Consider the following 23691-nt stretch of genomic DNA (forward strand, 5'->3'; position numbering starts at 1 on the left):
GTAACTTCTTTGTATTATTCCCAGGTAAACTGAATCCCATGGTTTATGTTCAACATACCATTACTACTATGGCTGCCCCTTCAGGACAGTCTCTTGGCCAGCAAGAGGGCCATGGTCTGAGGTACCTCTTAAAAGAAGAAGATTTAGAAACACAAGATGTCTATCAGAAATTGCTGTTCAAATTACAGACTGCACTGAAAGAGGTGGAAACATGTGTCTGTCAGATAGATGAGTAAGTGAATGTTACCATCTGGACTTGCCTTTAATTTTTCCATTGAAGATACAGATAAATCTTGGTATCCCTTTTTTTGTAGTATGGGATTAATATTGACTACAGACAAAATTGTGATATAGCAAAATACTTAAGCGTAGCTAATTTTATATATATATATATTTTTTGCTTTTTTTCCAGTGCACCTATTTTTTTTTTTCCACATTAGTTTATAGCTTTTCTATAGAATGGACTAATAATTTTGAGGTGAGAGAAATATGAGGCCCACATGTCAACTAAAATTTCACTCAGAGTGGAAACAAAGGCCAGAGGTACAAAAATAACTCCTACGTAACTCATCAGATATTGTTAAATAGTCCTGAAGATGAATTTATAGGCAAAGTATTTTTCATCCTTAGGAAGATAATTTAATAGACATTTTTCAAAAACAAATTAGCCTTAATGAAGGACTCTAGGTCTAGAGAAAGCCACTCTTGAGTGATTAGGACACTTGTCTTGAAGGGACACCCAGAGTCACATCACAGTTTGTTCTAATTCAGGACAAAGATTTTAAACTTACTCTTCCAGTTTTGAGATAAGTGAGTTGACTGCTTGGGATGAAGGAGGATAATAGGTGTTTCAGTTTTGAAAGATCCCTTATGTAAATATCAGAAATGATTTCTTTTGAAAATATAAATTACATACATTTTTGAGTTTAAAAGTCATCTTTCATAAATTTAATGTCATTAAATTAATTAATGACATTAAATTAAATTAATGTCATTAAATGTCATAAATTTAAACAAGTGGTATGTCATTGCCTCTCCTGTTGTTTTGATGACTTTAAAACAATTTGTCCTTTCATAGTTATTTTATTTTATTTTATTTTATTATTTTATTTTATTATTTTATTTTATTTTATTTTATTTTATTTTATTTTATTTTATTTTATTTTATTTTATTTTATTTTATTTTATTTTATTTTATTTTATTTCCGTAGTAGTAATGTAATAGTTACACAGTAATAAGTAAATGTAATGTATGGCTATACTTTAATAGGAATGAAAGTAAGCATAGTCTGATTATTTTTATTTCTTTTTAAAGAAAGAGTTGCTTTATGTGCCTTTAAGTAGTTCTGCTAACTATCATGATGAAGTTAGTTAATTAAATTTAATGTGATTTCAGTGTTTGCGTGTGCTAAGAAAATGACTGTCTACAAAGCCTGTATTGTCACTACTCCTCAGGGAAGTCAGTAGATATATATATGTGGAAGTTCAGTCAATATTTCAGGAAGCTCCAGCTACCAGTTTGTCACGCCTTTCCTTTCCACTCCCTTGAGCTAGTAATGTAAAAGCACATTAATTTATTAGCCTTTCCTTTGTACTCATGTATATCTACAGACATACATATGTCTACAGACACGCACGCATATTGTGTGTACATGTATAGCATATATCTATACATATTCATTCTGTGAGTCACACAGTTGTGAAAGTAAACACAAGGATTCACATTTTCTTCTTTCATAAAGTTCCAATACAGTGAACTTACAGTGAGTGGAGCGTGAGTAGGGTACACAAAGTTATTTAGCAAATTTACTTTTTACTATTTGTAAGATTAGCCTTCTCATGCTTTATTCCTCACAGACTTTGAGTGGACTGCTAGTGTATAATTGTTGTGGGGGAAAGCAGTTCTATACAGGCAATGGGATAGCCAAGGGACCTACTTGAAAGTGCTGAACAGGAAAGAGGGAAGCCAGGAATATCTGGGTGTGAGCAGTTAAGCAGTACATAGCGTATTGTATCAGAACACAGTTATAGCTACTAATTAACTTCTGAGAGAACTGTTAGGATTACTAAGAACAAAAGACAGAGTATCAAGGTAGAATAATGGAATAGCTGTGGTTTGATTAGAAATATTCATACTTCAACAGCTAAGAGCATATGCTTAAACATAATGATCTGTGAACTTTACATAGACTGTAGAACATCTGTTTTCTCTTGCAACATGGACAACAATGAAATTCATGTCTTTATTTCCTGAATTGCCTATTATAAGCAATGCTCATTCCTATAGTTTTCTCAGAAAAGGAAATAAGAACACAGTAGCACAATTCTAAATTTAAATGATAGAAATTGGGCTACTAAAAGACTATTTTGTACCTTTCATAATAGTGGCATTGAGAAACTATTGCTCCTTCATGTTACTAGATGTCTCTGCACTGTGCTGAGGTCAGCAATGGGCTGTTTCTCTACCCCCAAAATCTAGGTGTTTATTAATGTTATCTGTCCAACCTCTCCTATCTGTTACTGAAAGAAAGAGAACTAAAAAAAGAAGTGTGTTTCACCTGAAGAGCAGGTCTTTAAGGGCTTGTGGATTATGGAAGAGGATATGTAAGAGACTATTGCGTACTGCTAGCATTATCTTCATAACATCCATCATGGCTCCTTGAATAAGTACTGATGGAGAGAAAAAGAGAAGTACACATAAAAAGACATTTGTTCCCTTCCCACAGCCTCTCAAAGCTCTACTGACTTCATTCAAGTAGCTTAATATTATCACAATATTTCTTTAGTACTGTTGCCAGATGCCCACCATTAACAGGAGGTGTTATGCAGGAATCAGTGCTTCTTCCGGTTGCTCTCTTATATTGTGACTTTGTTGTGTTGTTGGTTCACATGGACCAACATGCTCCCACGATCCCAGGTGTTTTTTTGAAAGATGTCCATTGGGAATATACAAGATGCTTGAACATTTTCCAATGTTTCCTCATTTTCCACTCAGGAGAGGTTGCATATTTTTTTTTGTTACTGCGTGTGGATATCTATTTTTAATGCATAGACAGTCCATAATGGGTTTTAGTTTGTTTCTGACATACTTTTAGAATTGTGTTGAGTTTCATATAAGATTACTTCCACATATGAGGATTTTTTGGTGAAGTTTTAAATGTCTTGATTTAATGGAAATTTTATTCATGGTTAAAGGGACTTTCTGGTTACTGCTAATTACTGCTCATACACATGCTTCTTCTCTAAGATGTGTCTAAGATAATTTTTTTTGGGGTAGCCCATCTCCAAAGAAAGTATAAAGTTCATATTCTATACTTCAAAAAAAAGAAACGCTTTAGAAAATAAAAGTCTATTTAAGCATGATTACTTTTTTTTTTTTTTTTTTTTTTTTTTAAGAGACCAGGTTTGGGTTTGCGTGTTTTAGACACCCTGTACTGGGTTTCTAAAAGCACTTCATTGACCTCAGGAGCTACCAGCACCAGAACTGTTATCCAGAACTGTTATCCGAAGTTCCAGCTTTCGTTCATGGTAGTTCAGGAAAAAAGTTTCCTTAGAAATGGAGCTTGCCTGCTGGGAGAAAGTGAAAAGCTCCCTTAGGAAAAGCTCCAGCTACTTTCATCAGTCTTTTACTGAGATCTTGGCAGCAGTGCCTAAACAGTCACATAAAAGAACAGGATATAATAGTCTGTCTGTGTCTTGACAAATAATTACTCAGGGGAAGATATTTTCACGAGCTGAAATTGCAATTCATTATGCTTGTTGTTTGTTTCTTACTCTCGCTTACTTTCTTGCAACAACAAAATCCACAAGAAGTTACTAGAATGTATCTACCCAATGACCATTTTGTTTTCCTAGAAATGGATGATAAGAGGAACATAAGAAAAAAAGAGAAGCATATATTAATCATTCTTATCTCACCTCATCTTCTAATAGACAGTGCTATATGGTCTTATTGGAATTGACCTTTTATTTTAAAGGCATGGTTAGAATGATCTGCCACGAATTTATTTAATCCCTTTTTGAACCCTTGTCGTATTTTGGTATTCAGAAAATTCTGTACTAATCAGTTTTACAAGTATGAAGAACTGACCCAAAATAAGTCTCTCTAGTGGATGCGTGGATTTAAAATCCAGTAGAATTATGGTTTGTTTTTTTTTTTTGTAGATAATTTATCTACATTTTAGTTACAGTTCAGATCAGTACCTTTTCCTATATGTATTACAGAATGATAGAATATCCTGAGTTGGAAGGGACCCATTAGGATCATCAAATCCAACTCCTGGCACCGCACAGGTCTATCCAAAAATGTAAACAATGTGACTAAGTGCACATAGTCCAATTGCTTCTTAAATTCAGACATGCTTGGTGCAGGCTGTTCACTGGAGAGCCTGTTCCAGTGTGCGACCAAATGAATGACTTGGATTGGAAGGGACCTCAAAGATCATCTAGTTCCAACCCCCTTGCCATGGGCAGGGATGCCACCCAGTAGATCAGGGTGCCCAGGGCCTCGTCCAAACTGGCCTTGAATACCTCGAGGGACGGGGCATAAACAGCTTCTCTGGGCAACATGTACCTGTGCCTCACCACCCTCTGAGTGAAGAATTTCCTCCTAAGAAAGGAGATAATTTATCCTATGTAGGATAAATTGTCTCTGGTTAGCTTTTAGTAAAAGCGAGCTATACAAAAATGATGACAGACTTTGCTAGAAAGCTTTGTTTCCCATCCTTGTTTCCTTCAAGTGAATGTCAAACCCTATGTTAACATCTGTCACGTCATGATTTCAGTGAGACAGAGCTTGATATGCTGTTTGAGCTATGTGTTCATCGCTATACATTACACAAACAGCATTTTGGGTATAGTCTACCCTATTGCATTTCCAAGGTGTATGATTTCTTAATTTCTTGCCCTGACTCTGTGAGTCAGAAAACTGTGTGTTCTCAAAACTGTTGTGGTTGAACACTGTAGAAAATGTCCATGTTTTGTATGCAAAAATTCACTTGTCTGAGTCCAGAAACTGAAGCTTTCAAGAGCAGCTTAGAGTCATGTTGTTTTCTGGTAGATTCTTTGTGAAAGTAGTGGAGAAGACAATAGTTTGTTACTAGTGTAACTGTAGCTGAACAAAGTTAAGTAAATTGTCATTTTGTTAGGATTAAGAATGGGTGAGTTCCCCACCTTTCATAATGGATTGTGAGAAATTAGTGTAGAGGAAGGAATTCTGAATGCTACCTTTTAATAAAAATAAAAGCAGCATTTTTATTCACAAAAATATGCATCTCCTGTAGTTTCCCTTCAGAAGTAAAAATGTGTAACAATATCGTCTATGCATTTGGTCTGAATTTGGCAGTGTTGATCATTCTGACAGCTCCTAAGTTAAAACCCTGCTACTGTGTTTAAGTACTTAACAGAAAAAAAAAAAAAGCATAAATCAATGTCTTCTGATTTCAGCAAAAAAAAAAAATAAAAATTACAATTTAGAAAGTAGTTTTAGCAAGAAAAATGTTGCCATACAAATACTAGTTTGAAAATGTTATTCTAACAGTGTTGGAGTGATAGAAATTAAAGCAGAGGTGTCTGTATTAGCTGTTCTGAACTTGAAAGTAAATTAGAGCATCTCATTACCAGTATGAATTAGCCATTCAAGAATATGAACCTTTTGCTTCCAATGTCTGTGAATATTCCAAATGCAGCAGTTTGTAATGTTCGCTGTTCTTGACTGGATGTCATTTTTGTGCTTTTCACATAAGCTTGTAGATTAATCATCACTTTTACTAGTGATTGTGACTTAGACACTTTGAATGTGAGGAAATACACAGGCATGTTAGTAACGATTCTTACATGTAATACGCCATAGTAAAATAGCTTGTGATGTAGGCTGTCATATCTGCTACAGTATTAATTAAGAAAATACATGTTTTTCACAAAGAAATATATGTTCTTTGGTTTGTTTTCTTGATTTATGCTGACAAGTACATAGTTCATTCTTAAAAACAGTTCCTTTAATATAAAATGTGACTCCAAGTATTCAAGAATAGACTGTATTTCTTCCCCAAGTGGAATATTGCCTTCATACAGGATTGAATATTTAGTAATGCTGATGGGTTTCGTTGATTAAACTGTGATTGAATAAACTATTACAATTTTCAATAGCAGAATGTTCCACTTTCTTTCCTCGTTTCAAATAGATATGGACTGAATTAAGATACTCCCTTCACATATCTTAGAATAATATTTGAAGGATGTTGATGAGAAATAGCCTGTTGGTATCTCACTTCTGAAAAATATTAACATATCTTGATTTTTTTTTTTTGGTGTGTGTGTCTCACAGCCTTCTTTCTTCAATAACATATTCTCCCAAATCAGAACGTAAAACGCCTGAGCCTTTAATACCAGCAGACAGTGATAATGAAAAGGGAGAAAGGAATGGGAAGAAAGTCTGTTTCAGTGTGACAGGTGATGAACAAGAAGATTCTGGTCATGATACCATCAGCAACAGGGATTCTTACAGGTAACTTTACCAATAATACTTTTGTTCATCTGTCAACCAAGTCAAGCCTGTGGGTTTGTATACTGTCAAGTGACTATGAAGAATATCAAAATATAATGATTCTGACATTTCTAACAGAAGAATAACTGTCATCAAGATGTGTTACAAGGTGTGTAAAATAAACTCTTTTTTGATCACAATTTAGTTATTAGATCTCAGTATCCTTTACCTTAATAGGATATCACAGCCAGAGCTGTAGGGCTTTTCTTTAGATTACTCATTTCATAACATACAGAAATGGTTATGATGCTCCCCAACAATAAGCCAAATATCTGCCATAGAAAGCTAGATGCCACAGCCATCGCTCTTGCTTATCTTAAGGAAAAAAAAATAATTCTCAACATATTTCATTATCTTCTTCCACTCAGTATTGTAGAATCATCCCACATCTAGAATTCATAATACATCACAATCTGTGAATTAAAATGCAAAGAATTTTGAAAAGGAAGGAGTAATTATAGCAAGCATAGGTCTTTATAAACACCACCTTCTGATGCTTAGAGAGAATTGGTTAATTACACTTGATATAAAATCTAAATTAAAATTTTAGCTGCAAGTAAAATAAAGCTTTATTATGTGTTCATTATCATGGTTCATTATTATGCTTGTGAAGTAGAATCTCACTAGGGTCATAGTTTTTCTACAGAACGCTGTGTTGCTGAGATCTTCTCTGTGTTGCTCTTTCATAAGCTAATATTTGATTACTGCAGAGTAGTTGATAGGAACTCTTTGTCAGAGTAGAAATAGAAATATAGGTATAAATTTAAACAGAAATAAATGTAGAGGTAATTTACACAGCTCAAGTCCATCTCATTCTAAGGATGGGGAAACCACAAGCAAAGTACAGTTGCATCTGAAGTATTTTTAGGGGTTTCTGCATGTCTGGGATATGTCAAACTCTAGTCTCCTGCACTTGCTTGAGTGGGCAGTACCACAGTTGACACTGAGTTTACATGTAGAGAAAAAAACATGTGAGTTAGGACATGACAGCTAATTGTTTAGAATATTTTATTTATTCTGATAGTAGTCATTTGTAGTCTGCTTTGGCTATTTAGGAATGATAAAATCTAGGATTTCATATGGAGAATAATCACAAAATCTGTGAGTTTAGAATATTTGGTAGAATGAGATTGGATTTGTTTGTTTGTTTAGGAACCACATCAGACAATATTTAAAATTTAGAGATCCCATTATGCCATAGTAACATTATAAGAACTTGTATGCTAATCTCAACTGTTAGAATGCCCTAATTCTCTGTTGTAGGGCCTCATTCTAAACCTTGCAGTACAACATGGTAAAAATGCAAAATGATATAGCTAAGTAGTTATGTCTAATCTGTTTCTAATTTTCATGTTTTATTTTCTCATGCTTGGCACAATCCAGTTTTAAATAACCTTCATCTTCCCTTTGGAGATTTTAATATGTGAATAGAGTTAGTTAGAAAACATTCTTAATATCCAGCCAGAAATTCTTAATACTCCTTGGGACTGATCACCCTCTGTTAGGAACATGCTGTTACTGATGTCTTTTCACCTATTTATTGGATCTGATTGTAATAATGCTATATTGCTTCAATTAAACATTTTTTCCACTCACTTACCTAGCTGGCTACAAGGCCAAAATGTAAGTCAAAGCTAATAAAAGACAACTTCTATTGAAAAAAAAAAAAAAAAAAAAAAAAGTAGGGAATTTGTGGATGCATGAATAACTGCAGCAATATATATATGTGTATATATGTATACCTTGGAGTATAGTACACCTGATTCATAAAACCAGATCATTACATGTAAATATACTTTAGGTACATTTATACATTATCTTGGGTTCACTAGGGTTTTAAAGACTCCCTCTGCTGGATAATTATGCTAGCATTTCCTGCAGTGAAACTAAATGGTCTTCATGAATTGAATATATCATCCACTGTTGAATTTGAATTAAAATGAGGGCCTCAGGGCCTCATTCAACCTGGTCTTGAACACTCCAGGGATGGGACATCCACAACCCCTCTGGGCATTTTTGAGAGGATGAGATGAATGAATAGAATATCTACAGCAGACAAAATAGCAGAAAAACAGACAAGTTTTAATCCCCATATCTCCTTAGTAGAGCAATACGGGTGAAACTTTGTATGCCTAAAAATTTGCACTGAAGTCATAGACATAAATGTACGAAGAACGGCTGAGGTCACTGGGCCTGTTCAGCCTGGAGAAGAGGAGGCTGAGGGGAGACCTCATCACAGTTTACAACTTCCTCGTAAGGGGGTGTCGAGAGGCAGGAGACCTTTTCTCCATTAACACCAGTGACAGGACCCGCGGGAACGGGGTTAAGCTGAGGCAGGGGAAATTTAGGCTTGACATCAGGAGGGGTTTCTTCTCAGAGAGGGTGGTTGCACACTGGAACAGGCTCCCCAGGGAAGTGGTCACTGCACTGAGCCTGTCTGAATTTAAGAAGAGATTGGACTGTGCACTTAGTCACATGGTCTGAACTTTTGGGTAGACCTGTGCAGTGTCAAGAGTTGGACTTGATGATCCTTGAGGGTCCCTTCCAACTCAGGATATTCTATGATTCTATGATTCTATACGTCTTTCATAGAATGAACAGTTGTAAAAAAAAAAAAAATGGGATTATAAACTATATTTTGGCTGGCAAGGAAAAGTAGTTTGTAATTTGAGTTTGATGGATTTGAAATTGATTAAATCTGTTCTAAATCTGTTATGGATTGTAGTTTGCAAGTCATAAACCAGAGTACTTCATCATGTTGTATTAGTTATGGACTAGGAGTACACTTTTTAAATGTGGAGTTACTAAACAGTTGGAGTCCACGGTATTAAAAACTGTCCCTCATGAAAGAAAATTTGGTTGTTTGAATTGAAAGTGTATATTTTCAGTCTGCAAGTACTTGTTCACATGCAAGGCGAAGGGAGACAACTGAATCATCTATTCCGGAAACCTTGCCCTCTGAGTTCTACTAGGATTGAAAATTACATGATAGCTGAAGTATAGGGATCTTTATTGTTGATAAATGATTGTAAAGACCATCTCATTATTAAAGTAAAAATGAGAAAAGGGAGAGAATGTTCATAACATTGATATAAAGCCTGTGTAAAAAGACATGACTTTTTTTTTTTTTTTTTTTCGTTTCGTTTTCCAAGTGATTGCAACAGCAACAGGAACTCCATTGCTTCCTTTACCAGCATTTGTAGCAGTCAATGCAGTTCTTACTTTCACAGTGATGAAATGGATTCAGGTATGTCTAGAAAAGTCAGCTATGAACCTGTCATCAGTTCCTTTTACTCAGTTATATTCTTTTCATTTGCCTGGCAGTTTTGTTGCTGCTTTTGTTTTAAAAATTGCTTCCTCCTTGGTAATAGAAGTGTATCATTTTGTTTCTGCCTAGCTAGTGCTGCACTTAAGACTCCTTCTGTGAAAGACAGCCAACATTCCAGCATCTCTGTAAATAGACTGAATTAGTTAGAGCTCTTAGAGTGGCTGCTTTTAACCGCTTTCATGCCCTGACCTTGACAGTGCATTATGTTGCACAGAGTAAGGAGCATTTTAGGTGAGTCTAGAATGCTCTCCCAGCCTGCGTCAGTGCTCAGAATGCAGGATACGGCTGTGTATGTTTGTAGGAAGGAATGTGAGACCACATAGAAGCACATTCTTGTTTATGCCATGACAAATTGAATTTAAATAAATGCAGCTGCTATTAGGACTGAGATGGGATTTCACTGCATAGAGTACAAGGTCATATACTCAGGGACTAATAATAAAAATGTTTGCTCCAAGCTGGGAGTTTATCATTTGGGAATGATTTAGGAACAGAAAGAACAGGGCATATTAGTTGAATTTGAGCCACCACTGAGACTTGGCCATAAAGAAGGCAAATTTTATTACTGGTCACATCAATTTTCAGTTGGGATAGGAAAGTATTAATGACATTATCCAAGGTATCTGAGATACCTTCTGAATAATGTAATTCTAGTCAGCTACTTTCAAGAATTGGAAAGACTGGAGCAGACACAGAGGAAAAGGATGAAGGACATAAACAACTGTTAATAACGTAGGAAACACAGGGTCTTTAACTTAGGATATGAATGAATTAGTATGTCCTAATGCAGCAACAAGATGAGGTACTGGGATGCCTAAAAGTATATCTCTGCTAGCCAAGTCCAAATACAGCATTCACATTGATTAATTTTGTCACTCAGTGAAACTCCCACTCTCCCAATGACAGAATTTTCTCCTAGTTCCAAAACTAGCCTGGCTAACTCCAGATCAGGGCTCTTTGTCACTGTGCTCCATCTGTTACAATTAAAATCCTGTGTAGGGTTATAACTGCTGTCTGTAAGGACATTTAATGGAGCTAAAAAATAAAAAATAAAAAATAAGCAAGGAGATAAAAGTGCTATTTAAGTGTTTCAGTGACATAAGAAAAATGAGTCTAGGTTGACCATGAATAAATTCGGGTTATAAATTATCAAGTGGCTACTTGTTATCTGTCACTGCAACAGCAAGGAGGAAAACGAGTTTTAAGCTCAATTTTTCACAGTTTTTGAAGAAGTTCAACTTGCATCACCTGTTGTCTGAGAGTGCAAGTGACTGAGGGCAGTGACCTAGGAGAGTCCTTCTCCTTTGTATTGTCTTGGGAAATAGTTTTCTCTGTACCACTAAAATCTTTGTATCAAATACAAGATTTGGATACTGTACTGTTGTTTTAATTCCAAAATATTAGAACGATTTCAATAGTAAGAGTATTAAGATTGTGAAGTGTCAGTACAATCCCTATAAAAATTTCATGATGAATGCATTTCAGTGACTTTGTGGTCTCATGTATTATTACAGTTTCACACTCCTTAGATGTTTAGTCTGGTGTTTAGGGTGTTGTCCAGCACAGAAGAATCCTGTGTTCTGGTCATAGAATTGCTGAAGATGGAAGGGACTGCTTGAGATCATCAAATCTAATCCCCTGCTCAAGCAATAATCTAGAGCCATGTTCCCCAGATCCATGTCCAGCTGGGTTTTGAATAAGAGCTCTAAGAGTCTACTTCAGTGACTGCTTAATGCAAATTACATAGGGAGAACAGTTGTATGCTGTAGGATTCTGAACACTGTAGACTTGTGTTTCTGTGCCTAGAACCGTAGTGGGTATAATCCTAAGTAAAAGTGTGTGTGCAAAGCAGATTATCCAAGCTATAAAGATTTTGGAAAATATGCTGAAACTTCTAAACAATTTTTAATTTTAAAATATTTTTCAGGCGATGAGCTTCCCATAAGTGTTCGAATCTCTCATGATAAACAAGACAAGCTCCATAGCTGTTTGGAACATCTTTTTGGTCAAGTATGAGATGATTTTTCTTGGCTTTAATACTAATGTCCATGTTTGAGCTAAGATGTCTTTAGCAAATAGCAATTCTGTGATACTTTTTTTTTTTTTTTTTTTTTTTTTTTTTTTTTTTTACTTTTGCTTTCCACTGTTTATTGGGATGGTATGTATTTACTCCTTCTACTTCTGTTTTCTGTAAATAGTTCAAAATTTCATATAAAACAGGCCCTTAGATTTAGTAACATTATCTAGCCTTGAGCTTTAACTATAGCATCCAAGAAAGCATCCAAAGCTGCTTTTCTCTAGTCCATGTTTCTTAAAGAAAGAATTGCAAATTTTTGCTATAGAAAATATTCTTCTCACAGAACTTTAATCCCAACAGGTCGATTCAATTGTCAATCTTCTGAAAGGACCAGCTGTGGTGAGGGCCTTTGAACAGACAAAATACTTCACACCAGGCCGAGGCCTACAAGGTAAAATTAATTTTGTCATTAGAATCAAAAGGAAGCTTTAAAGGTATACAGGTATGGCTATGTATTCCTTGAGCTGCGTATTAAAAAACTGATTTTGCTTATTCTTGCCATATTCTACAATAATAGATTTTTGGATTTTTTGTCAAGTAGGTTATATTCTTAGTGGAAAACGTGCACAACATATAAAAAAATTTCAGGTTTCTTGGAAAGTCAGCTTTAAATTGTAGACTCTAAACTGACTATAGAATTGCTGAGGTTTCCCAAGTAAGAAGCAGAATTTTTATTTTTTTTTTCAGATACTTTATTACATTTTTGTCTCAACTTAGAAAGCAATTTCCAATCTATTCTAATATTAATGCCAGTGTTTTAGTATTTTTTAGTATTTTTTGTAGATGTTTTATTCTTGAAGCTGATTTATAAATAATTTGAAAATGTAAATTTATAGTCACAGTCATATTTATATCAAATACGTACTTATTTAAGTGTTAGTGATTATTTAAAGAAATTCGGTATGTAATTTCACATACTCTGCTAACACTGTTGCTAGAGTCTAAGGGTATAAATAAACAAATGGTGATAGCCATAAGATTGTGATGAAAAATGCAAAGGACTTCTCTTAGTGAACTGAGTTTAAAAAAAAAAAAAAGTCAACAGGAGAAGACAGACTTGTATTAGTATGCATAATTGTGTAGTAGACTTTATTATGATTTTATTGAGCCCACATATATATCTTTTGGCAAAGAAAACTAATTGTAGATGGCCAGAGGGTGGATCTATTATAGATGACTTTTATAGATCACCAAAATCCCGTTGAAGTCAATAGAACATAATTATGGTATACATATTACCTGGTCTTATGAAGCCTCACCCTTCAGTGAGTTTGTGTGGAAGTCAGCATAATTTCTTCCTCTTCCTATTTCCCTCTTCTTGTCTTTCTTTTGTTTCCAATTTTGGGACCAAGATAATCAGAATGAACCTAGAACATTTGTGCTTGCTTACTTAAGTCTCTCATTGTTTCATGTTAAGTACATGACAGACTTACAAAACAGAATGTTAACCTTTCAGCGATTTAATAAATATTCAATTAGATACAAGATATGGACAAGTTGGATGTTTTACTCTTGGTCTTCACTATCTTCAGGAACAGTATGAGGAACATCAGATGATTTGAGACTAGGTTAAGGAATAATTGAATTTTTCTCAAGTAAAATTTAATTAGTTTTCTGATTGGATTAATTTTGCCTACATTTCCTTCTAAAAGTTCTAGGCTCTCTCTTACTCCATGGAGAGACTGGCACCTTCTATCTTACATACTTCATTCAGAAAGAATCGGGAGTTTGGGAGTGCTGCTCTCTCTCTCCTTTGATAAAGTAGGGAGCTCAGACAATTGTTAGACTCTTCATCCTAACTTTAACTTTTTTAGAGTTAAAAAAGATGAAACCTATATGAGTTGTGAAAACATTTAGAAAGAAATAGTCTTCCTGTGACTTTCTCAGGAGGTTTAAACAGAAAAAAAAATATATATATTTTTTGTCTTTGCATAGAGTTTCAGCAGGAAATGGAACCGAAGCTTAGCTGTCCAAAGAGGCTACGACTCCACATCAAACAAGACCCTTGGAACCTTCCCAGCAGTGTCCGCAGTCTTGCCCAGAATATCAGAAAATTTGTTGAAGGTTAGTAGGTACAACATGGCTGTAAACAAACAGTTTATGATAAGAACCTGGGAAGAGAACAGGGAAAGACACAACTGCTTCATGTTGCTGCTAGGCAAGGTTTGCAGAACACCATTATGTCCATGGGAAATACCTGAATTTGAGGACTTGTTTGTGTTTGTAGTAACAAGGTTAGTAGAGTACACCTAAGCTGCTTGATGCTCACTCTATAGACTTCAGGTATTGAAGAGAAAATAGTTTCTCCTGACAAGTTAAACCAGATGAACCATATGTTGCATGTGCTAGGTAATTTCAGGTACTGCTGAAGTCTAGTGAGCTTGACTTATTTATCACAGAACTTCATGGAACAGATACACCAAAATTTGACTTTCCTTTAAATTAAACACTTTTTTTTTTTTTTTTGTACTATCTTTAATGGAAAGATGAAGACTCTGCAGGACAACTTCTGTCCCATTTCCTGTTCTTATGCGTCATTGATCTGGAATCATTATCTTTCTGAAATCATTCTTCTTCTACTGCCACGAAGTCAAACCTCTTCCACTGATTTTCAGTCACTCATTCCATCACAACTGATGCCATATCTGTCTTCATCCTATACCTTCCTCCCACCATTGTCTAATAGTCACTTAGTACTCTGCTTTTCCTCACCACCAAGTGACAGGTTGGGCTGGTGTTTCTGCTTTGCTCCTTGGCTTCATAAGAAAGTCTTCCTTCCTTCCTGCCTTCCTCCCTCCCTCCCTTCCTTCCATCTTTTTTTCTCTCTTGCTCTTTCTCATTCTTTCTCTCATGCTGTCTTGCTCTCCCACTCTCTTTCTTCTGTAAGAAAGCTTTATTTCTTGTACTGTTTGATAGTGAAACAGAAATAATGAGCAAAATAATCTTTACAGAACTACTTGTACTAGCAGTCTATGTGGGAACAAAAACCTTTAGTCTGTCAGGTTTAGTTCTAAATGGTTTCTCTGTGTTTAGCTTCTTCCATTTGGCATTCATTTCATTTTAGCTTCTTTAAAAGGCAGGGCTTGCCTTTCGTGAACCCATGCTGGCTGGGCCTGGTCCCCCGGTGGTCCCACATACATTGTGTGATTGCATTCAAGATGACCTGTTCCATCACCTTTCCTGGCACCGAGGTCAGGCTGACAGGCCTGTAGTTCCCCGGGTCCCCCTTACGACTCTTCTAGATGGGCATCACATTAGCAAGTCTCCAGTCATCCTTTCTGGATGACCATGACTGCTGATAGATCATGGAAAGCAGCCCAGCAACCATATCTGTGAGCTCCCTCAGCACCCTCGGGTGGATCCCATCTGGCCCCATGGACTTTTAACAGTCCAGGTGGAGCAGCAGGTCTCTGTTTCCACCTGAATTGTGGGGGCGTTCTGCTCCCTGTCCCTGACTTCCAGGTCAGGAGGCTGAGTACCCCGAGGATAAGTGGTCTGGCTAGTAAAGGCAGATGCAAAGAAGGCATTAAGATCCTCAGCCTTTTCTTTATCCTTAGTAGTCATGTTTCCCCCTGTGTCCAGTCTGGTTAAGTTCCTACTGACTGGGAAAGGAAGGGAAAACGTAAGCCCATTTTTTAAAAGAGAAAAAAGGAAGACCTGGGGAACTAAAGGTCAATCAGTCTTACCTCTGTGCCCAGCAAGATCATGGAGTAGAACCTCCTGGAAACTATGCTAAGGAATGGCTTTAAACTAAAAGAGGGTGGATTTAGATTAGATATAAGGAAGAAAATCTTTACTCAAAGGGTGGTGAGGCAGTGGCACAGGTTGCCCAGAGAAGCTGTGGAAGCCCCAATCGTGAAAGAGTTCAAGGCCAGGTTGGAAGGGGCTTTGGGCAACCTGATCTAGTGGGAGGTGTCCCTGCCCATGGCAGGGGGCTTGGAACTAGATGGTCTTTAAGATCCCTTCCAGCCCAAATAGTTCTATGATTCAATAATACTTCATTCACCCATAAAGAGTATTAATAACTTATTTCAACATTGGTTTTACACCTTTAATATTGGGCTAAGGTTATTTGAAGGAATTTGTTTAAACCTAACATGCAGTTTCAAGGGAAAGTTTAGCAAGATACAAATGTCTCACCACCTCTCCACAATACAAAGCTTCTCTTTTTACAATACTGCTCTAATGTAATAATGCTTTGTTAGAAAGAATCTTGATGTTTACGGAACATTTTTCTTGTGGTTCAGAAACTAGGATAAATAAAGTTTTTTTTCTGTTAATAAATTACAGTAGCTAATGTTACCGGAACTGTTGTGCTTGTAAATGATGGTGGTTCAGAGACCTGAACAGTAAAAGGCATTACTCCTGTGCTGTTCAAGGAGAACACGTGATCTGACTTACCTTCACTCATCACTGTGTCTTGGAATTTATCTGCCAATTTTAAATATTCTTGGACTCTCTTTCCATTCATGGCATCTAAGCATTTGTCAGAGATTTCCAACAACTGGCTTCTGTGCTACCTTCTTAACCAAATAAGTAGTTTTACATTTAAAGTTATCATCTGAAGCTGTTTATTCACCATTAATGGTCTCCACAGCTTTTTGCTCTATTGTAGGCATTTTTTCTTTCTTTAAGTTGATTCCTATTCCACTCCCCAAAGTGATATCACTAATATTGTTCCTGAGAATCTAGAGGAACATGGTACACATCTTCATTATCATTTTGATCTACCTGTGCGACGAAGATGTTCATGTGATAGAAAGATACCTGAAAGCCAAGGTTCTTGTAGTTTCCCTGGCAAAAATAGCGTGAAGGAGAATTAGGACAGTGGAAGTGAATAATTGCTTCTCAAGCCTTAGTTTACAAGGCATGTCTGGACAGGTATATTTAATTCAGTGTTGAAAAGATTCAGAGCAGAAACGCACCCCTCAGGCAGTTTTGGGAGACTGCTGTCATTTAAACAGGCTTAGGCTTGTATAAATTAAACTTGAGACAAAACCAGCAGCTGGATCTAACTAAAATCAGATGAGCACAAAGCATGGATAAAATACTGTAACAGCTAAGTTTTCCCTACATATCTGCACTTCTTGTTTTCTTTTTACTTTTGCCATTTTGTATTGTCCTCACATATGGTGAGGATACCTAGAAGAACCATGAGTACTGCCCTGAGCCGTTTCTAGCTGAAAGCCTAACACATGGTACAATGATTTACCTTCATGTTTTCCTCCTTATTTGCCTAATGCAGAGAAAACAAAATATGTGCCCTAATTTGCTTGGTTGGGCATAAGACTTTCTTAGCAAGTTGATCAAAGTCTTGGCATATACAAAGCCGTTAGAAGAATTCTCTCTTTTTTTTTTTTTTTCCCACCAAAAGGCAATGTTTTAACAATTAAGCAGATATATTTGTCTTTTACATCAGATTCTATAGGAAGTAGGCAAAGGAAACTGCAGATAGAACTATGTTCACCATGGAAAAAAAAAAAGTGAATAAAATTTCCAGTATTTATATAAATATTTACCCATTATTGGTGAATGCTAAAATAAAGACGAATGCTCTCAGTGAATGCATCTCCTTATTGAAAACTGACTCATTTTTATTTTCAAAAATATACCACAGGCTACTGTAATTTTTATTTACTCCTCTGTTGTCTTGTAGAACGTGCTGTATTAGGATCAGACTGATTAGCAACTTAATGAAGACGGAGACATGGAAGCCTCGCAAATGAAATGTTTAATTCCTAGATCTTAGATTATTTTTATTTTATTTGTTTAATAAGTATGAAGAAATGGGAAAACACAGAATGCTTGGAGGATGAGAAGATGATTGTTCTGAACTATCAGTTTTCTTTTTATTAGTATACGAATTGCGAGAACAACAACAAAAAGCTATGAAGGTTTTTTACACAATTAAAAAAAAAAGCCTTCCTTGGCAGTAATTTAAAACATATGTGGAGACTGCTTTGTCTCATTTCATTTGTCCTACCATATCACTAGAGAAAGAGAAAGAAAGAGAAGTTTACTATCGTTACAGTGAAAGTGAGCCCTAGAAGGCTAATCATGATGATGGACTTGAAGAGTTCTGATGAAATAGCATACAGATTCTGGGAGGATTTATCTTCAGCTAAGTAGCTAAAGAAAAGATGAAAGTTATTTCTTGGAGTGACTGGGCCTACTAGATTGTTAGACCAATAAAGATGAAGAAAAGTTCTTGGCAGAGGCAGATGTTCGAGGATAGAGTGTTTGATTTTCTTGCAGGAGAAAGCAGTAGCCAGGGCAAGAATTCAGAACAGCTGATGAATAGAGAATAATGAATAGAGAATAAATAGATAAGAAAGAATGATGTAGCTACAGGATTTTGAATGTATGTGAGATGTGTGATGAGAAACAGAAAGCACAGGAAGAAAAAATGAATGATGACTAGAGTAGGAACCAGGAAAATTAGCCAGACAGATGGAAAGAAAGAGAACCTTCGTAAGGAAAGTAAAATCACAATATGATGGTGTAACAGCAGAAAGATGTAAGCACAGCAAATCTCTCATGTTCCTTCTCCCCACTTTCCCTCTCCACCTTCCTTAAAATATATATAGAGAGAAAATAATGTTTTGCATGTCAAATTTATAGGCAGCAAACTTGATGAGGAAGAGCATTTGTTTTGCTAACACAATAATATTAAGTATCAACAGGAAATACTATGCATTTGAGAAATTCCACACTTATTTTAATTTAACTTATGAGTAAGGAGTGAAAGAGCCTTCAGTCATTAAAGACATCAAAAATGTATTTCAACTTAAATAATGAAATATGCAGTACAAATCTCAGTCTTTAGTGTTATTTCAAAAGTATCTTCAGATGTGAGAAACATAATAAATCTAAAATCTGTCCTTAGAGTGAAAAGTGTTACTGGGAAAAAACAGAATATTGTGTTGGGGAAAAAAAGTACAAAAGAATACTTAAGAATAAAAAAAAAAAGTTGAAAGCATTTTATAAAGCATATGATCTAAGGAGAAATTGCTAGGGAGTTATTTCCTTCCATATGCCATGTATCAAGAAGGGGTGAAAACTTCGGTAACATTTGGAATTTATTTAAAAACAGATGATTGACATCCAAGGTTCTCTTCTAACCCCAGGTATGTCTCTTCTTATACAAAACCTAAAAATACTCTCTTGCCTGAGGGTATATTTTGAAATGGAGAAGACTTCTAGCAATGACAAAGGCAAGTTGCTGTGTCCTGTAATTTTCCCATAAGGAGGAAATCATTATTTATAGATACCTCAAATGCTTTTGAATTCAGAGATCTGACAAATCTCATATAAAACAAGCTGCAAGTAATAGCCTCAATGTGTCTAAATTCTTCAGATAGAAAATATATTTCCCTTTATTGTATTCAGTTACTAAGCCAAATGTTTAGTCTCCAAGATCCCAAGTTATTAATCTCTAAGTTTTTCTCAAATGACAGAAGGTGAAGGCAAAGACTTTTCACCAGGCAATTTTAAAGAGTAACCATTAATTTTGGTTCTTGTACTCCATCATCTGAGATGTATGTAATGTTTTGAATTTTGAACCTATTAGATTAGTTTCAGTAGGAGATGACACATTCCCAAACTGTCCTTTGTCCCATATACTCCACAACAACCCTTATATTCCTGTTCCTGGAATATGACTACGCAAAAAATTTGATGTGTGAAAGAAAGGCTGTCACGATGTGAAAGCAAGAGAAGTGGTGTGTTCCTACAAGCAGTTACTGTAGAACAACTGATGTGCTGGAGGTTTGACACATTCTGAGGTTATGGCAGTTTTTTTATCTGCCTGCTCCTTCCAGTGATGGTTTACACATTTAAATTTGTCCTCTGGTACCAAGCAGAGGGGAAGAATCACTTCATTTATCACTAAAACTTAGAGAAGGCAAAAGAAAAAAAAAAGAGGAGGGGGATATTTTACATATAATATCCTGTGTTAGTTTTTTTTTTTTCTTTGTTTTTGCCATTATTAAAACAGTGTAAAGACATACAAAATCTTTTTTTTTTTTTTTTTTTTTTTTTTTTTTTTTCCTGGATACTTTGGTATGCATGAACAATGAAAATAACTGGATATTTTTAAGTATGGGACAAGGGGGGGGGGTGGGCGGAGAAAAGAATTGGTGTGGTGTGGGTTAGTGAAAACAGGTCTTGTTTTACAAAGCTTTAAGGTTGGAGTTCATATGTGGACTTGCATTGGCCAGCTGGTACTCTGAGGCAGCCTCTTGATGGGTTCTTCTTATTGTTGGTACTTTTGATAATCATAATTTTTATCAAGTCAAATATAAAATTTAGTGAAGTTGAGATTCATTACTGTTTTGAAGATATAAGTCAGGATGGCATACACAAAAACTTAGAGTGAAGCTGATTTTATACAGAAGTGCTAATGCATTATTATGTTGGTAAAAACACTTTTAACAATGGTGATCTCAATATATTTTCTTTTTTTTTTTTTAAGAGGTGAAGGCACGGATACTCTTGGCACTTCTTGAGTATACAGGTAATTTTGCTTATTTTTATAAGTGGGATTGAACTTTTGTTTTGTTTTGTTTTGCTTTTTGTTTTATTTTGGCCAGAACAGAGAAAGGTGTAAAAACTCAACCATGATAATCCAATAATCAGTAACTTTACCCCTGTGTTTACAGTGAGGATTCCTGAAAGACACAGTTCCAAAGACATTTACATTTAAAGCAAATGTTCTACTTTTTTAACGCAAAATGCCTTCTCTGGTTATTTACTTTGGATGTTGGCAGATGAAGTAGCTGCCAAATCTCTGAGCTTGTGCAAAGTACTTCTGTCTTCCTTCTTTTGTAATCTTCCCCAATTACAATATTTTCTTCCCATCTTATCCCCATCTTTCTTGCCTTGCCTTGCTTTTCTAACCCATATCTTTCCTTTTATCCTTATTGTGTTACCTAAGGCAGCATAATTTAGTGCTAAAATAAATTCATTTATTTATTTTTAAATACTTGCTTTTTGGAAGGGGTATTCTGTGTATCACTTTACCGTCACCTCATACAGCCTCAAATGCACAGAATATGTATGTCTGTGAAATAAATGTCACTAAATCAGTATTTAGAAAATAACTATTATAGTTGAAGATTCTGTACATGTTTTGTAGATGCATGAGTGACCAAGTAAGCAGTCGTATTTCACTATAAAAGCTGATTATTGTAACCATCCGACAGCACCATAAGAATGTGTTATTTAGTGATTTTGTTATGACACATAGCAACAATTTTATAAAAGAGAGTGTAATGTTTCTTCGTTGTCAAATTTCATCCACACTTTAAAAATATTTTAATAATTCCTCAGGACAGTTAAAATAAGAAGTGACCTCACAAAATAACCCAGGCTTGATTTCCCCTCCCCCCCCCCTTTTGGCTGTTTTCCCTATTTGCATGATTTCTTAAGTTCTGTAATTTATTTTGTTTAAAAATCTTCTGTAATTTATTCTGTATAAATAAAAAAAAAGTAATTTATTTTGTATAAAAATCTTTTTGTGAAAAAGCCCAAAGTGCTCTTGTATGCAGTATCTGATGTTCAAGTAGTATTAGATGAGATTTGGAAATGAGGTGTCAGTGACATAAGAGAACTGCTTCAGAAGCAGGCAATACAGAGGAAGGTACTGAAATCAGCTGCTGTTGGACAAATAGAGATAAAATTGAGCAAGGCAAGACAAAAGAATGCATTTTGGGCCCAAATCCCTGAGTACTGCTATGATATTGGAAAGATTGTGACCATGTAGAAGCCAGTGGGATTTCTGAAGCGGAAGGTGGGTGGAGTTTTTCAAGACGAAAATTCTGTCTGCACTGGATTCTGCATAACTTGAGAGACTGGAGACAGAGTGAAATTTTAATAATCAAAATAACAAGGGATGAATCACAGTATAGAAGCATTAGTAATTAGACCATTTAAGAAAAATATTCTTGAGGTCCTGAGAGGCTGTCAAATGGAACAGTAAAAGAGTGGTTAGAGTTACGAATAGTTTGAGAAAAGGTTTGAAGATCTCAGAAGGAAAATGAACAGAATAACTTTCACAAATACTTGGTGTCCAAGAAAAACATAGTTTTAAAGTTAACATTAATTCTGTAAGTACAGGATTATTTTAACCAACATCTAAAGTCTTGCTAGCCCCATATAAATGTGGTAAAGAAGCTAATCTTCCTAGAGGCAAATGAATCTAAATTGAGGACAAAGGGACAGAGTTTAGGTTTTCAAAAGACCTCAATGTCATCCAGTCATGGATGACACGACTGAGAAATGTTGTCTACCTGTACCATCTGTGATTGACATTTGCCTAACAGCTCATAATGATAAAAAAAAAAAAAAAAAAAAAAAAAAAACAACTTGAAGACCTTCAGAAATGGGGAGAAGTAGGAAGCACTGAATATTTTACACCAGGATTTTGTGCTTTATTGAGAACACGTTTCCTTTTCCAACTGTTTTGACCTTTAGCTAATCAGATGTCTGTGCCCTCCAGAATAAATTGATAGGTTAGCTAGTCCCTATTTTAAATCTGTTGCTAACGGTTTCATAGACTAGCTAGGGACCTGTCTTGGGCTTTCCTGACTCCATAAATCTCTACTGCTTCCTGGATATGTGTTGCTGCTCTGAGCTTACTCTGTAGATTTCATATTCATGTATATGGTATTTGGATAGATTGTGTTCTGCTAGCCACACTTGTCTGCAGTTTGTAGCAGGCAATCTTCATCTGCCCTACCCAGCTGGTAGCTGTAAAATTGACCAGATGACATGGTCATATTAAGAGCTTCTGCCTGTCCTTGCTTTCTCATCGAAAGTAAATGTTTTTGTGCCTAGTTTGTTCTTACATTGCAGCAAAGAAATCTGAAACACATCACCTTTTAATACCAAAAGTACATGGAATTGATGGCATATACATTAAAATCTGAAGTATAAATATACATTGTTTATGTAGAAGTACTTTAAATTCCAGATTTTAAACACATTTCTATATAATTTTAGAATTATAGAATAATTTTTGGAGTGGAAAATGGCAGTTTGGGTTGTAGAGTGCTACTTACTTGAATAACATTAAGCTGTAAACTTGTGATTTAGTTGGACTAGGAAACAAGTTATTTTAAATTAAAGAAAAAAATTATATCCCAGTTACTGTACTGTTAATTAATCTCCTGCTCCATCTCTGCTTTGCTTCTCCTCTTTTGGCTTTTACCCATCACAGACAGCGAGATACAACTGAGGCGAGACATGGTCTTCTGTCAAAGTCTAGTGGCCACAGTCTGTGCTTTTTCAGAGCAGCTAATGGTGGCCTTAAATCAGATGTTTGACAACAACAAAGAATATGAAATGGAGACGATGGAAGCCAGCAGAAGGTGGTTGGAACAGATAGCTAGTGCGGGTGTTCTCCTTCATTTCCAGTCACTGCTGTCGCCTAACCTGGTAAGAACCTTCATGTAATATAACCTCCAGACTGTTCGTGGGGGAACAGCCCATGTTTGTTCCCCAAACCAGGAGTGTGGTTAAACAGTCTTTGTTGTAAATGGTATTTTCTATGTCCTTTGTGCTTAGCTTGTTACTTAATTAGCTGCTATTAGGGAAGTTTGCAGTTCAGATAATTGCAGATATAGGAGATGTTTGTTTGTGGTATGAGAAATAAGTTATCCACAAAAGATAGTATTTGTTTTAAGTTAGCAGATACTGATTCCCCACCATTATCATAGTTGTTCTCTAGGAGTGAATGTAGTG

General features: G+C 35.6%; 1 protein-coding gene across 1 annotated transcript in view; it reads left to right on the forward strand.

Moving 5' to 3' along the window:
* Window positions 1-23691, forward strand: part of PREX2 (phosphatidylinositol-3,4,5-trisphosphate dependent Rac exchange factor 2) — a 183181-nt gene that overhangs the window by 102701 nt on the left and 56789 nt on the right. Inside the window, exons 26-33 of the mRNA XM_084512072.1 lie at window positions 25-232; window positions 6326-6505; window positions 9697-9791; window positions 11800-11882; window positions 12250-12340; window positions 13885-14013; window positions 20423-20464; window positions 23168-23385. Of these exons, the coding sequence (XP_084368198.1) occupies window positions 25-232; window positions 6326-6505; window positions 9697-9791; window positions 11800-11882; window positions 12250-12340; window positions 13885-14013; window positions 20423-20464; window positions 23168-23385 (1046 nt within the window). The remainder of the gene's footprint in view (window positions 1-24; window positions 233-6325; window positions 6506-9696; window positions 9792-11799; window positions 11883-12249; window positions 12341-13884; window positions 14014-20422; window positions 20465-23167; window positions 23386-23691) is intronic.

This window comes from Aythya ferina (assembly GCF_964211825.1).
Source record: "Aythya ferina genome assembly, chromosome: 2".
Taxonomy (NCBI): Eukaryota; Metazoa; Chordata; class Aves; order Anseriformes; family Anatidae; genus Aythya; species Aythya ferina.